This window comes from Lepidochelys kempii, chromosome 1 (assembly GCF_965140265.1).
Source record: "Lepidochelys kempii isolate rLepKem1 chromosome 1, rLepKem1.hap2, whole genome shotgun sequence".
In the NCBI taxonomy this organism is placed as follows: Eukaryota; Metazoa; Chordata; order Testudines; family Cheloniidae; genus Lepidochelys; species Lepidochelys kempii.
Genome location: NC_133256.1, coordinates 256,417,834 through 256,431,462, shown reverse-complemented (window position 1 = coordinate 256,431,462; position 13,629 = coordinate 256,417,834). Strand labels below are relative to the sequence as shown.

Below are 13,629 nucleotides of genomic sequence, written 5' to 3'. Positions count from 1 at the left end.
TAACTCTACATAAGAGACCGCAAGGGGCTGGATTGCCAGGCGGGAGGTAAATAGAGAGGAGTCCTAATGCTGGTTTGCCGGTACTCTGGAGTGAATGTCACCCAGACTGTGCTCACCCTTTGGTGGGTTGGTGGGTGGTGCCTACAGTTGCTGTGATGGTACAGAAGTGCAGAGGCAGTGTTAGCCCACTGGGGGCTGAAGCAGGAATACCCCCCCCCCCAATACAACACATAATAAAAAGGGAATATGGGGGCCCCTGGAGCTGCTCGGGACCCTAAGCAATTGCTTAGTCTGCCTAGCACCGGCTCTGCTGGAGGGTCCTCTTATGTGTCCTAGTTGGAGGGGGCGGAGGCGTGATGGAAAGTTGGTCAGAGCAGCAGCGGTTGAGCCGGAGCCAGTGAGACGGTTGCTGTGGTTAAAATGATGGGGGCTGATATTACTGTTGCAGCTTGTGGTTTTCTTTGCAGACTGAGTGGTCCAGCAGAGCAGGGGAGGGGAGAGAAAGCGGCCGCTTCTTGTTATTCACATTCACCTCTGCCTTTACACCCTGCTCTGAGTCCCCTGATGGTGGGGTGGGGAGTGCGGGTTGCGCCGGGGGTGGGGGAGGGGGGAGTTATCCAGTGGGTGGGAGACCCAGACTTGCTTTGCAGTCCAAGTCTTAGACTCTCATTCCCAGGCCAGCAGCAGGGGCTGCTTGGCCTGGCTGGGCCTGCTCTGAGTGCGAGAAAGCCTCACATCCTGTTGGGTGACCTCCCTCCCAACCCAGGAATGGGTTTTAGAGGAATCAGCTGACGGGGGTGAGAGAGCCTGGGCTGGGGGCTCTCTGGACTTGGGCTCCCTTGACAGACAGAAGAGTTAGTGGCTGGATTAAGTCTGGCCCTAGATTCATAGATTCAGAGATACTAAGGTCAGAAGGGACCATTATGATCATCTAGTCTGACCTCCTGCACAACGCAGGCCACAGAATTTCACCCACCCACTCCTGCGAAAAACCTCTCACCTATGTCTGAGCTATTGAAGTCCTCAAATCGTGGTTTAAAGACTTCAAGGAGCAGAGAATCCTCCAGCAAGTGACCCGTGCCCCATGCTACAGAGGGAGGCGAAAAACCCCCAGGGCCTCTTCCAACCTGCCCTGGAGGAAAATTCCTTCCCGACCCCAAATATGGCGATCAGCTAAACCCTGAGCATATGGGCAAGATTCACCAGCCAGATACTACAGAAAATTCTTTCCTGGGTAATTCAGATCCCACCCCATCTAATATCCCATGGCCCTGTCTCTCCTCCTCCCATTTCTCTTCTGCTTTGGGGGTGCTTTGATTGACACGTGTCAGCACAATGTGTTATGGGGAGGCAGCATTGCTCAGAGCTCTCAGAAGATATCCTGGTGCAAGGCATGGCCTGGCCGTGCTATGTCAGGCTGGGAAACCAGCTTACCTCCACCTCATCGCCCGTTCCTGGGACCCACCCCACGTGTGTCTGCCCTGATGGCAGAATGAATGTCTTTGGAGTGGGTAATTCGCATCTGATCTATAGTAAAGAGGGGTCCATATGGGATGCCAACAAGCAGCAGTCGGAACAGTACACCTTACCTTTGTGGGGTCCATGTTGAATTTCTTCCGGCCCATGCACAGATCTTTGTCCCTCTGGACCATTTTGCTGCAGATGCAAAGGTGGAGAATCAAGCCTGGCACAAAGAGAAGCAGCCAGCTGTATTCCCCTCCAAGGTGGGGCAGGAGTGGGGCTAAGTTCCCAACAGGAGTTCCCACATCTCAGCTCTGGCTTGCTCCAGGGCCAAGAAGAGAAGCCACCCCCTGCCTTAGAATGTGTCCATCCTAAGGCAGGGGGTGTTAACCCCCATGGAGCCTGGAATCTCTCAAGGGGCTGGTGTTTTACTGACCTCACTGCTCTCTAGTAAAGAGAAATCTCATGAGAGAGAGACTGTGCATGCAAGCGAGCTGTCTCCATAATTTCTCCTGTGTCCAGAAAGATTCCTCTCTCCTGGGACATGCGCCAAAGCCCACTGATGTCAATGGAAAGGCTCCAGCTAGGGGTGGTTCCTTCTCCACCCTGAAGAAGAGCCATGCCACCTATGCACCAGAGGAACACCCATGCAATCGCCACCTCCCTGCAGGCATGTGGCTGGATCCTCACCTCTCTTCTGTGCTTTGGAAGCAATCTATCTCTGCAAACACCTGCGCAATCTCCTCCTTCAGCTTCTGTGGGAGGAAGAGACGGGGGTGAGAGCGAGCCAGGGGATGGGAGAGAGACCAGATGTCTCACCTCATCCCTGGGCAGCTGCCAAGCCCGGCTGGTGTGGGCAGGGCCAGCCCAGGTCACTGGCCATTGTCACGGGACCAGCCAGGGTGTCTTATCAAAAAGGGCGCTGATCTTAGGTGGCCTTCTCCACCCATGCTGGACACTGGCTGAAGGCAGGGGCGGGGAGTAAATGTTCTGACCCCTATTGTCAAAAGTGGCTGAAAAGTGGAGTGCAGAGAGAGCCAGGGAGCAAGAGAACAGGGACCCATGTCTGTGCCCACTCTGGAATGGATCCTGGGTGTTGTTCCATGCCCCTTTCCCTGCTGTAGCCGAGCCATGCAGCCAGGAAAGCTGTGCAGAGAGGCAGTGGAACCAGCTACCAAGCAGGGGGAGTCACCTTGGGCTTAGGTGTGCTGATCCTGTATCAAAGGGAGCTGCTTGAGCCCCTGGCATTCAGCAGTTGCCGCACAGACTGGTGAGCTGGTGGGGCTGCTCCTCACTATATTCTACCAGTTAAACATGGAATTCTGCTCCTTTGGACACTTGGACACATCCCGGCCCCTGGTTGGCTGCCTCCGGGTTACAAAGGGAGCCAAGTTTTTTGGGTTTTCTCCATGCCTCTGTTTCCCCTCCCACCCTTTGCCTGGTGAGTTGATTTAGATTTTAAGGCCTTCAAGGCAGGGACTGTCCCTGAGAACATGTTTGTACAGCACCTAGCAGAACGGAGCCCTGAGCTTGGTTACTGTAATACAAATTATTTACTGTTATTATTACTATTTCCTGGCACTATCTTTCAGCTGCTCAATAGGCAATTTGAGATCTACCAGCTGTTTATCTGCAGTGATAATGCACTAAGATTGCTGCAGAAATTCTCCAGGGGACGAAACTCCATCCTGGGACCCGGTTACCTAAGCACCTCCTGCTCCACTGGGCAGTGACTGGTTACCAACCAGCTTTGGGGAGATGACAGATTCAGACTATTGGCCCATCGAGTCCAGTATCTTGTCTCCTGCCACACTGGGTCGGCCCTCTGGTCCATCTACTCAGGTTTCCTGCCTCCTATGTTGACAGTGGCAAGGCAAACAAACAATGCAAACGGACAATTATGTAAGCTGTACCTGGAATGGGGGTGGGGGGTTTGCATTCCTGACTCTGTGGCAATCACTTCACACCGAGAAGCATGAAATGGGATTATTTATCTGGTAGATAATTGGCTTAACCTTCTGTCCTAGTTAAGGCCTTGCACTGCACTCGTCACCTGGGCATTTGGACACCTGCAGATTGTAGGCCAGCTCCTCAACTGATGCAAGTCAACATAGCGCCACCAATCTGGCTCAATAAGCTCTTCAGCAGGTGATGCTGGCAGGCCAGGTGCCAGCTCCTGGGGAGGCCCCTAGGCGTCACTGAACACTGACACATGCATAGCTGGAAACCAGTCTGACTCACTCGGGTATTAGTATTGTTAATATGGGTATTAGATTTAGAGAGATGTGTTTGGACTTTAAGGAATGCTTGTGAGTTGCCGCATGCATTAATCTCACTGGCACTATCTGTACCCCATGCTATAAGGTAATATTTAAGTGTTTGCTAAGAAACTGGAAACCCCCACAGTCAGGAAAGAAGCATTACCAAGCATGAAAATACTAGTTTACCACAAAGGATGTCATCTCCTGCTCAACAGAAGAAGGCCTATAGACAGCAGATGAACCACCGTGGAACATCAGTGGACAAAAGACTTTGCTGACTGTGCCCCCCACACCCATGAAGAGGGGAACTGCACAAACCCTCATCCCATCACAGTTTGAACTCTGAGGGAAGGGAATAAAAATCCCTGACCAGAAGAATCTGTATCACTGTGCTGCTTGGAATTTGGAGAGGGCAGTATTTCTAAGCATAAGCAAGGGATCCCCAAACTGCTTAGCTGGATTAACCCTAAAGGACAGATAGCACCTTTGACCCGGGGTAAGTGACTGGCCCTTTGGGACTGGGAGTAACCTGAACATTACAGCAGCTTCTATTTTTGAAATCTACAATTGTAACTTGTGTGTGTGTGTGTTTACCTGCTTTAACCTTGTCATACCTCCCTTATTTCTTTTTCCTAGTTAATAAACCTTTAGTTAGTTTAAGATAGGTAGGGCCCTACCAAATTCACCATCTATTCTGGTCAATTTCACGGCCAGAGGGTTTTAAAATTGGTCAATTTCATGATTTCAGATGTTTACAACTGAAATTTCAAGGTTTGTAACCATGGGGGGTCCCCACCCAAAATGGGATCATGAAGGATGCGGGGGGGGGTTGCAAAGTTGTAGGTGGGTCCCAAGATTGCTACCTTCACTTCTATGCTATCTCCAGAGCTGAGCTCTGAAGGCACCTCCCTCCCAGCTTCCTGCAGTTAGAGGAGGTTCCTGAGCTAGAGGTGGGTAGGATCTCCCCCATGCTGCTGGGAGCACCCCAGCTGGGGGCTCCTGGCTGCTAGTCCACTCCAGGGACAGATTAAGGCAGGGGCCCTGACCAATTTAGGCCCCCCCCAGGAAAAATGGGTGCCCCAGCCCTGGAAGAAGCCCCAGGGCAGAAGCCCCTACCAGGTCACCCTGAGACCTGGCAGAGCCACAGGGGAAGAAGCCACAAGCCTGGGTGCCCCAAGCCATGGCTGCAGCTGCAGAGCTGAAGCCTCGAGCCCGGACTGCCCCGAGCCCCAGCTGGAGTGGCAGGGGGGCGGAAGTCCCAAGCCCAAGCTGCCCCAAGCTCCAGCTGGAGCGGGAGGGCAGGGCAGAAGCCCAGAGCCCAGGTTGCCCCAGCTGCAGCTGCTGTGAGCGAAAGCTCCCAGCCTGGCAGGAGCCACTGTGGAAGGAAGCCCCAAGCTTGGCATCTGATGCTGCGGCAGGAGCTGGGCGGGAGGGAAGGGCGGGGGATGGAAGCCTGGAGCCTAGCTCCTGGGCTGCTGCAGTGCAGAAGTGAGGGTGTACCACCCTCATTTCTGTGCTGCCTCTGGAGGTGGGTCTGATTTCCCCACCAAGAGCAGTTGTGGAGGGGAAGGACAACTCCTGTCCCTCCCCAGCGTGGCTGGACTAGCAGTTAAGAGCCCTAGGCTCCTAGCAGCAGGGGAGATCAGTTTTCGTGGCGGAGGGCTGATTTCATGGTCCATGACACGTTTTTCATGGCCGTGAAATTGGTAGGGCCCTAAATATAGGATTGGCTAAAAGCATTGTCTTTGGTGTAGGATATAAGGTACAGATGACCTGGGGTAAGTGACTGGCCCTTTGGGACTGGGAGTAACCTGAATATTGTGATTTTTGGTGTTAGGGACCGTCTGTCACAAGGGCAGGCTTGCCTGGGTGGCAAGATAGACTGGAGTGCCCAAGAGGCATGCCTGTGACTCCCTGTTAAGGCAGTTATAGTGCCTCTGGAGTTCACACTTGACGGGTGGTTAAATCTAATGCTAGAAACACACGACCGGTTTGGGGTTTGGGCCCTGGTTTGTAGCTGTCCTGAGGTTGGCACCTGCGTTTGTGAGCCACTTCAGACAGCCCGACACAGGGCAGGGGCTCAGATGCCATGACAATGGGCATGGAATAGAACAGAAACGATCTGTTTTGGTTTTGTACGCTGCCACGCACAGCTATGGTACTAGACAAGTAATACGTGCTAATTAATAGTAACTCCACATATTGGGACAGCTGCTGTAAATTGGCATAGATCCATTCATGTCAACAAAGCTACCTCGATTTATCCCAGCTGAGGATCTGGGCTGTTAATCATATCGCTCATAAAGTTCGCCAGCCTTTTCAAAATGTCCCATTATAGTGTTTGCCTGGATGATCTCTTGCAACAGGGAGTTCCCCAGGCTGGAGGCTGCTTATTGGTGGGACTGGTGCCATTGGAACCTCAGAATTCCAGATCTGATGGTGCTTGGGAAAGTATCTCCTGCCAGCCCAGGGAACTGTTCTAGATGGGATGGGATGTTTGTAAAAAGTTCCCCCAGAGAGCAGGTTCTGGAAAGACCTGTCTGTCCAGTGACGGGAAGGGGCGGGATGGCCCATACCTGAATGTCCTCCAGGAGTGCCACCCTGTGCTTCTTGATAGTGTCTATTTCAGCCTCTTCAGCCTCGCTCAGATCAGATGACCCTGGAAATACAAAAGGAAAATGAATGCCAGTGAGAACGGGAGCTGTCTCAGGCCAAGTGGAACCCCACAATATTGTGGGCAGGACAAAGCAACCCCTGCCATTCCAGTCCTGAGCTGCTCCTTCCCATAACATTCTGCCATGGCACCTCCCTCCTGCCCGGCACCCTACCCTCCTATTCCAGTCCTGGGACCCAATCCCAGCTCTGCCAATGCTTCTCCTGACCCTGCAGCACCCCCAGACACACCAGTCCTGGGCACTACACCGCAATGCCAATGTCCCTCAGCCCTGATCTTGCAACAACCCCCCTGTTTCACTCCCTGGACTCTCCCAAGTAGCGGTGTTCAATCTTGCCAAATTTTGTTTCGTGGTTTCTCATACAAACGAGCATGAGCAAGATCAGGACAAATGAACTTGATAAAGCAGGTTTCAGAGTAGCAGCCGTGTTAGTCTGTGAAGTGAGCTGTAGCTCACAAAAGCTTATGCTCAAATAAATTTGTTAGTCGCTAAGGTGCCACAAGTCCTCCTTTTCTTTTTGATAAAGCAGTGACCTAAATATAAAATCTAACCCAATCAAAAGCCATTGGCTTGATCTCTCTCAATCTCTCAGAAATTCAAGACCTTCCATTAAATGCAGAAACAGATGCAAGAAACTAATGCAAATGGGACACAGAAATGGTTTAAGAGAGAGTCTAAGTTGATGCCATTTTGAGGGGAGGGAATTTGGAGGGGGGGTCGTCTGAGGAAGAGGAGTGATGGGGCTGGGAAGATCTTCCAATGACCACGGGCTAAACACAGATATAACTAGGGCTGCTCTTGCTTCCCCTCTTCTTCACAGGAAGACAAGTGATGACAGAGATGAGAAGACCGCAGAATGATTAATAAAAGACCTAGAAGAAGAAATGGAACGGTAGCAGAGCGGCTAAACACACTGTGGCCAGAGCGTAGCATTCAGCAAGAATCAGAGGAGAAATAGGAAGCTGCAGCAGCAGAAATTGAGAGCCCACGTCAGCAGCAAGGGAGTTCAGGGAGCCACAGATCAACCCATGCACATGGGCCGCGTGTGGAGAGCTCTCACTCAGCCCCAGGCCAGGAGCGTCTCTCTAGGCAAACACCTTCCCCCACCCCTGCGTCAGGTCAGTCCAGCAGGTATCCTGCCCTGTCGGTGCACACACCAAAATCCCCTGGGCCTCTCCTGTCTGGGGGGGAAAGGGGAAGTCTGACCAGCTGTCTTGGAAACTCTCTGAGTGTGCCTCACACACACGGAACAATGTCTAAAAATAGGGTGGAAAAGGGGAAGGAATCAGCTGTGGCAGGGGAGAGAAAAGAGAAGGGGGAGAAAGAACAGTAATTTCAGAGCACAGGGGCTTGTTTCCTTAAGCGTCCCAGATAAGTGAGGGACGGGGCAGCCCCACTGGAGTCTTACCACATGTTCTTACACTCCCCCAGTGCTACTCACCGAACTCTACTGGCTTCCCTCCAGGCTTCACATGCCCTGGGGATGCCCGACACAGACTAAGGGGGCAGAGTCACCCCAAGCAGTAGCCCTGAGCCAGCTTCCTGCAGACAGTTGTACACATGCACACAAATTGCCTTGACTGAGTTGAGGCCACTGAGACTGGGGAGAGCTGTGTGGACAGGAACTTGGACTGGGAAGGAGCATATCCCCCAACTCTGGAGGCAGCCTTGGTGGGGACCTGGAGGAAGCTGCATTGTCCAAGCCCCCATGCAACGAAGATAGGATGGGAAAATGCCTGCTCTCATAGACTCATAGATTCTAAGCCCAGAAGGCTAACCATCATGACCATCTAATCTGATTTCCTGCCGACCGCTATGCCACAGACCCTCACCCACCACTCCTGTAGTGGACCCATGACCCCTGGCTGAGTTGCTGAAGCCCTCAAATCTTGATTTAAAGACTTCAAATTACAGAGAATCCACCATTTACTCTAGTTCAAACCTGCAGGTGACCCGGGCCACACACTGCTGAGGAAGGTGAAAACCCCCCAGAGTCTCTGCCAATCTGACCCAGGGGGAGAATTCCACCCCAAATATAGTGATCAGTTAGACCCTGAGTACGTGGGCAAGACCCACCAGCTAGACACCTGGGAGAGAATTCTCTGTAGAACTCAGAGCCTCCCTCATCTAGTGTCCCATCACCAGCCATTGGAGATATTTGCTAATTAGTGGTCACGGATGGGCCATATGACATTGTAGGCAACCTCCAACTGCTGCCCGTGGAAGGCTGTTCCAGAACTTCACTCCTCGGATGGTTAGAAACCTTCGTCTAATTTCTAGCCTAAATTTATTAATAGCCAGTTTATATCCATTTGTTCTTGTGCCAGCATGGGCCCTTAACTTAAATAACTCCTCTCCCTCCCTGGTGTTTATCCCTGTGATGTATTTATAGGAAGCACTTTGTTAAGTTAAGCAAGTCAAGTTCCTTAAGTCTCTACTCGTGAGGCAGGTTCTCCATTCCTCTGATCATTCTAGTAGCCCTTCTCTGCCCCAGTTTGAATCCATCTTTCTTAAACACAAGAGACCAGAATTGCACACACTATTCCAGATGAGGTCTCACCAGTGGCTTGTATAACGGTTCTAACACTTACCTATCTCTACTGGAAACACCTCCTGTCATACATCCTAGGGCAGCATTAGCAATCTGTGCCAACCAGACCTGCAGGCTTGACAAGTGAATTATGATGGCTTACTGCCTGGCAAACGGGCTGCCAAACTCCAATTCAAAATCCCAGCCCCAATTCTGTGCCGAGTGCAGCTCAAAAGGGGAAAGGGGCAAAGGTGGCTTGATGTCACTTTTATGCCCCCTTATCCCAGGGTCAAGAAGAGACCAGGACAGCCCCTGGTGTGAGCAAGAGCAACCTCAGGGCTGCTACAATCTTTGCCTGGGGCTGTTTGGGCAGCCGAGGAGAGCAGTGGGGGCACATATTCCTTAGCCTCGCCCTCAGCTCTGCTCCATACCCTGATGGCTGTGGTGCTGTTACAGCTGATGTGCTGCTACGGATGGTCTGCATCACCTGGGGGTATCTTCCACTGACCAGTGAAGCCGGCACTGTGGCTGCTTTGCTTTGGTGAAACAGCTTAAAGCATGTAGCGAGCCCAAGGATCTGGCCCCCAGAGGACATCCACTGACCCACCAGCTGAGGCTGCAAATAACAGGGCTCCCTCTCCTTGCGAATGCTGCCGAACAGCCGAAGAAACAAATGAATTGCCTTGACTGGAAGAGAAAAGGGTAGACAAGGATGAGGGCAGGGAGAAAGTGATGGGCAGACTGACTCAGACATGGAAGGGGAGACAAGAGGAATCAAGGTGAGAGTGAGCAAGAAACGGGGCAGGTGGGTCACATTTACGAAGGGATTTAGGCACCTAAAGATGCAGAGAGGTGCCTAGTGGGATTTTCAGAAGCACCTAAGCAGGTGAGGTGCCTAACTCCGATTGGAAGCAACTTAATAAGTAAGTGAATTTAATGTATGCGCCTCTCTTTCATTGTGCTTCCCTAGCAGGCATTCCAAACCTCTGCATTTTGGTAGCAGAGACACGAGACGGCTAGTTTGAGTCCTTTGTTGCCTGCTTTGGATTCCTGGAAATTTGGAAGTTAAATTGGTGGGGAAAGGGGAGAATATAACCTAAAAGTCACCCTTTTGCCCACAAAATCCTGCAATGAGCCAGAATCGAGTGGTTCATTTGAAGAACTATCCGTTGAATCAATTGAATGGTTAAATGAGGGCAATTATGCTACTTAGATGATAAGCTCACTGGGGCAAGGGCCGTCTTTTTGTTCAGTGTTTGTATAGCACCTAGCACAATGGGGTCCTGGTCCATGCTTAGTGCTCCTAGGCACTGTGGTAATCAATAATAATAACGTGCAGGCAGCTGGCCTCTATTTTCCCAACAGCAGAGGAGGTTGACAGCAGCACAATGATTCCCCTTTCTTTCAATTCCTGCTTTTCTAGAAAACGGAGCCTGGGAACTTGGGAAGGGAGAGGCCCAGTGGATCTTCTCACTGGCCCACTCCACTCCAAGATGAGCCTGGGCGTAGCAATGCAATCAGAGGGTGAAGAAGTTCACATCTGGCACAGAGGAGCCACACAGAGTCTAGGTACCAGCTAAGTTCCACGTAAGCCCTGTGTTGAGGACTTGACTTAAATGATGTATAGACCATGTACAGGCCCTCTGCCCAGGGATAAATTTCACCCACACTGAACAGGAATTAGTTCAGTCAAGTCCAATGCCCCAGGGAGTCAGTGCCCTCAAAGGTTCATGAGCTCCTATCGTCTCCCCAAGACATGCTCAGACCTGTATTTTCGAAACTCACCTCTGGCGTGGATGGTGCAAATTTGGTAACCACACAGTACAAATGCCAAATAATTAACACAATGGTTTAGCCAGCCACACCGAAAACCACATACTGTAGCTAGGCATCTAAATGCATACCGCTGCAGACACGAACAACTGCATCTGCAATTTCCTCCCTCCATTAGTAATGGGTACAAAACTGTGCTGGCAATACTAGAAGCCAGGCTAAATGCAGGATCCACAGTACACAAGCCTTTGGTCTACCTTGGCATGAGGCTGAGTTTACAGCCAGTGAGAGGCGGCAGCAGACCCTGGAGCTCCTCACCCTCCTCCTCGCATGGATCTCTCTCCCAGCCTCACCACTGTTCTGATTCTGACATGATCATCTCCCCATGCTCCATCGCACAGCCCAGCCCATGGCCCTGCCGGCATAGCTCTCTCCCACATAGGAACACACAAGATGAAGTCGCTCACCTTGCCCCCCCAAGGGAAAGGGGTGGGAGTTTCCACCTTTCAGGCTCGCCCTGTCAGTCATCCATGGACTGTGAGGGAGGAGAGGAAGTTGAACATTTTCTCCACAGAAACAGACAATGGGCTTAATTCCCCGGAGTTGGCCCAGAGAGGTGCAAATGGCATCCCCTAGCACCAGCAGGGGTCACTGCGCCGCAGTGGGATTCACTCCAGACAGAAGACAAGGGAGTATTCACACCCTCACCCCTCACTGGGGTTGTGCTGGGCAACCTTAAACTGCAGAAGCTTCCTCACTGAAAGCTGCCTGAGGGACACACTCAATAGGGGCAAACTCTTGGCCCCCTGACCACGCCTCCTCCCCAGGCAGCACAGCTGACTTTTGAACCAGTGCCAGCCAGCCGTGGGTCCCCAGGCAAGGTGGGTTTGGGGGTCACTGTTCCAAAGGCCTCAAGGCAGATTTCCTGCCAGTGAAGACCCTTCCCCAAATGTCTGCCAGTGTCAAACCAAGCCCAAAGACCAATAGCTCAGCTCAGCAATAAAATCATAGGCCTGGATACATCCATGCGAATCACAGAAGTACAATGACTCCACTTAAGCTGCTTGGGGCAAGGACTTTGTGTTGTGTGTTTGTACAGCACCCGGCACTGGGGCCCCGGTTCACAAATGGGGCCCCAGGCACTACTACGAAGCACAACAGTACAAAGCACAACAATATTCATAACGTCAAGTAACTCACTGTGGCTATTAACAACATGAGAGCAACCCTATTTTCGTGCTGGACAACCAGTTTTGAGATCCACCTTTTCCTTGGACAAATGACCTTCTAGCGTGAGGCCAGCCAGGATCCCTTTGTCTGTCAGCTCCCTCCGCTTGTTGCCCACCACTTACCAAACCAGGAAATACGTTTTTATCTTGCTCATCGCCTCTCGGCTACTTCTGTCTTTCTAACTTCTTTTGGAATCCGTCGTGTTTCTGTGGTTCACAGGGATATGTCCAGGCCTCTGATTTTATTGCTGAGCTGAGCTACTGGTCGTTGGGCTCCCTCTCCCCCACTCCCCATTTCCAAGTGGGCCATTCCCTCTCTCCTCCGCTCAGGGGGCTGATTTACTGTTACCGTGCCCCATGGGGAGTCATTTACACCCCTGCCACGCACTGCCCAATCAGAACTCTGGGGGTTTACACACACTCACTTTGCACTAGCCCCAGCTGGGGCAGGGAAGCAAAGGCTTTCACAATTTCGCTGTTGAACTTGCAAGTCATGCTTTTGCACCTCTGTTCCTGTCACACCGAGGCTGCATCAAAGGAATCTGTTGTTTACAGTCATATGCTGACCCTCAGTCCAAACACCATGCACCTCTGATGCCTCAGGATGGGCCTGGCTTACTCCATGCCTCCTTGTTATCTAGCTACTCTGAGGGTCACTGACATGAGGGATTTAACCTTCCTCCTCAGAGATGTCCTGTCTGTACAAAGCTCAGTAATGGCTTGACCCTGGTCCCATTAATGTCAGTGGGTCGGCCCCCAGTGACATCTGCAGGGAGCCGGAACAGATCCTGAATAACTGGGAGGGATGGAGGGAGGTGAAAACAGCACAACACCTGCAAGCTATAAATCCCACCCAAAGCATCTGGGGAACTCCTCATCTCCCCTTTCCTCCCCAGCACCCCACTCCAGCTGGTGACACTGCCCTGACAGAGCCTAGTGGGTTAGCACCACTTTCAGCAACAAGACAGGAGAAAGAGGCGGCCAAAGGAAAGACTTACCGGTGGGACAAACATCCATCGTGATACCTGCTGAAAGGAGAATTCTTTCAACAGCCGTCAGTTTCTCTTTCCCCACTGCTCTTGTGGGTGCCTGTCACAATTAGCACTACTTCAACCCAGTAGCTAAAAGTGTGTCGGCTGGATGGACCGCTTTGTCTAGAGGCTCCACCCCCATCTCCTCCCCACATTGCTCATAATGGTGAAGGCAGCGAGGAACTCATGTTTCTCAGAGCGTACAAACCCTTATTGGTTACTTCCTAAAAATAAAATGAACCAAGCCACGAGCAAAAGCCATGCTGTTTTAACATGGGCAGCCATTCAGGTCTTTGCTGGGGGGTTGGTCTCGAGATTCACTGTCATCTGGTTTGATCCAGCATACTCTGGGGAGTGAGGAAGAGGGAAGTTGGCAACTCAAAGAGCCAACTTGCTTCGTGGATGGTTTTGTGCAAGGAAACAGATTTACACACACACACACACACCCCGCCCCTGCTCTAAGCGCCCAAAAGAAATTAGCAAAAGGTGGTGGGTGGGTGAGAATTCCAAAATTGGTGTGTGCTGGATCCTGCACTGCCCCCTGCTGACAGCTGATGGTCTTTTATCCAGACCAGGTTCCTTTCTCCCCATCCCAAATTGGTCCCTTTTGGGCAGGCTCCTCAGCAAGGATTGACTGGGCCATGGAGAGTGAGCTCCCCTCTCAACCCT

At 51.8% G+C, this 13,629-nt stretch overlaps 1 protein-coding gene across 3 annotated transcripts in view; it reads right to left on the bottom strand.

Moving 5' to 3' along the window:
• The window catches only part of CYTH4 (cytohesin 4), a 31,154-nt gene extending 18,069 nt beyond the window's left edge, over positions 1 to 13,085 (bottom strand). Inside the window, exons 1-4 of one of the 3 annotated variants that reach the window (XM_073330250.1) lie at positions 12,928 to 13,085; positions 6,299 to 6,381; positions 2,152 to 2,216; positions 1,590 to 1,656 (exon numbers count right to left, since the gene is read on the bottom strand). In XM_073330250.1, the coding sequence (XP_073186351.1) occupies positions 1,590 to 1,656; positions 2,152 to 2,216; positions 6,299 to 6,381; positions 12,928 to 12,946 (234 nt within the window). In that variant the 5' untranslated portion in view covers positions 12,947 to 13,085. Of the gene's footprint in view, positions 1 to 1,589; positions 1,657 to 2,151; positions 2,217 to 6,298; positions 6,382 to 9,534; positions 9,607 to 12,927 lie in introns of those variants that run through there. The other 2 variants (XM_073330261.1, XM_073330271.1) reach the window with 2 other exon arrangements.
• Between the last annotated feature and the right edge of the window lie 544 nt (positions 13,086 to 13,629).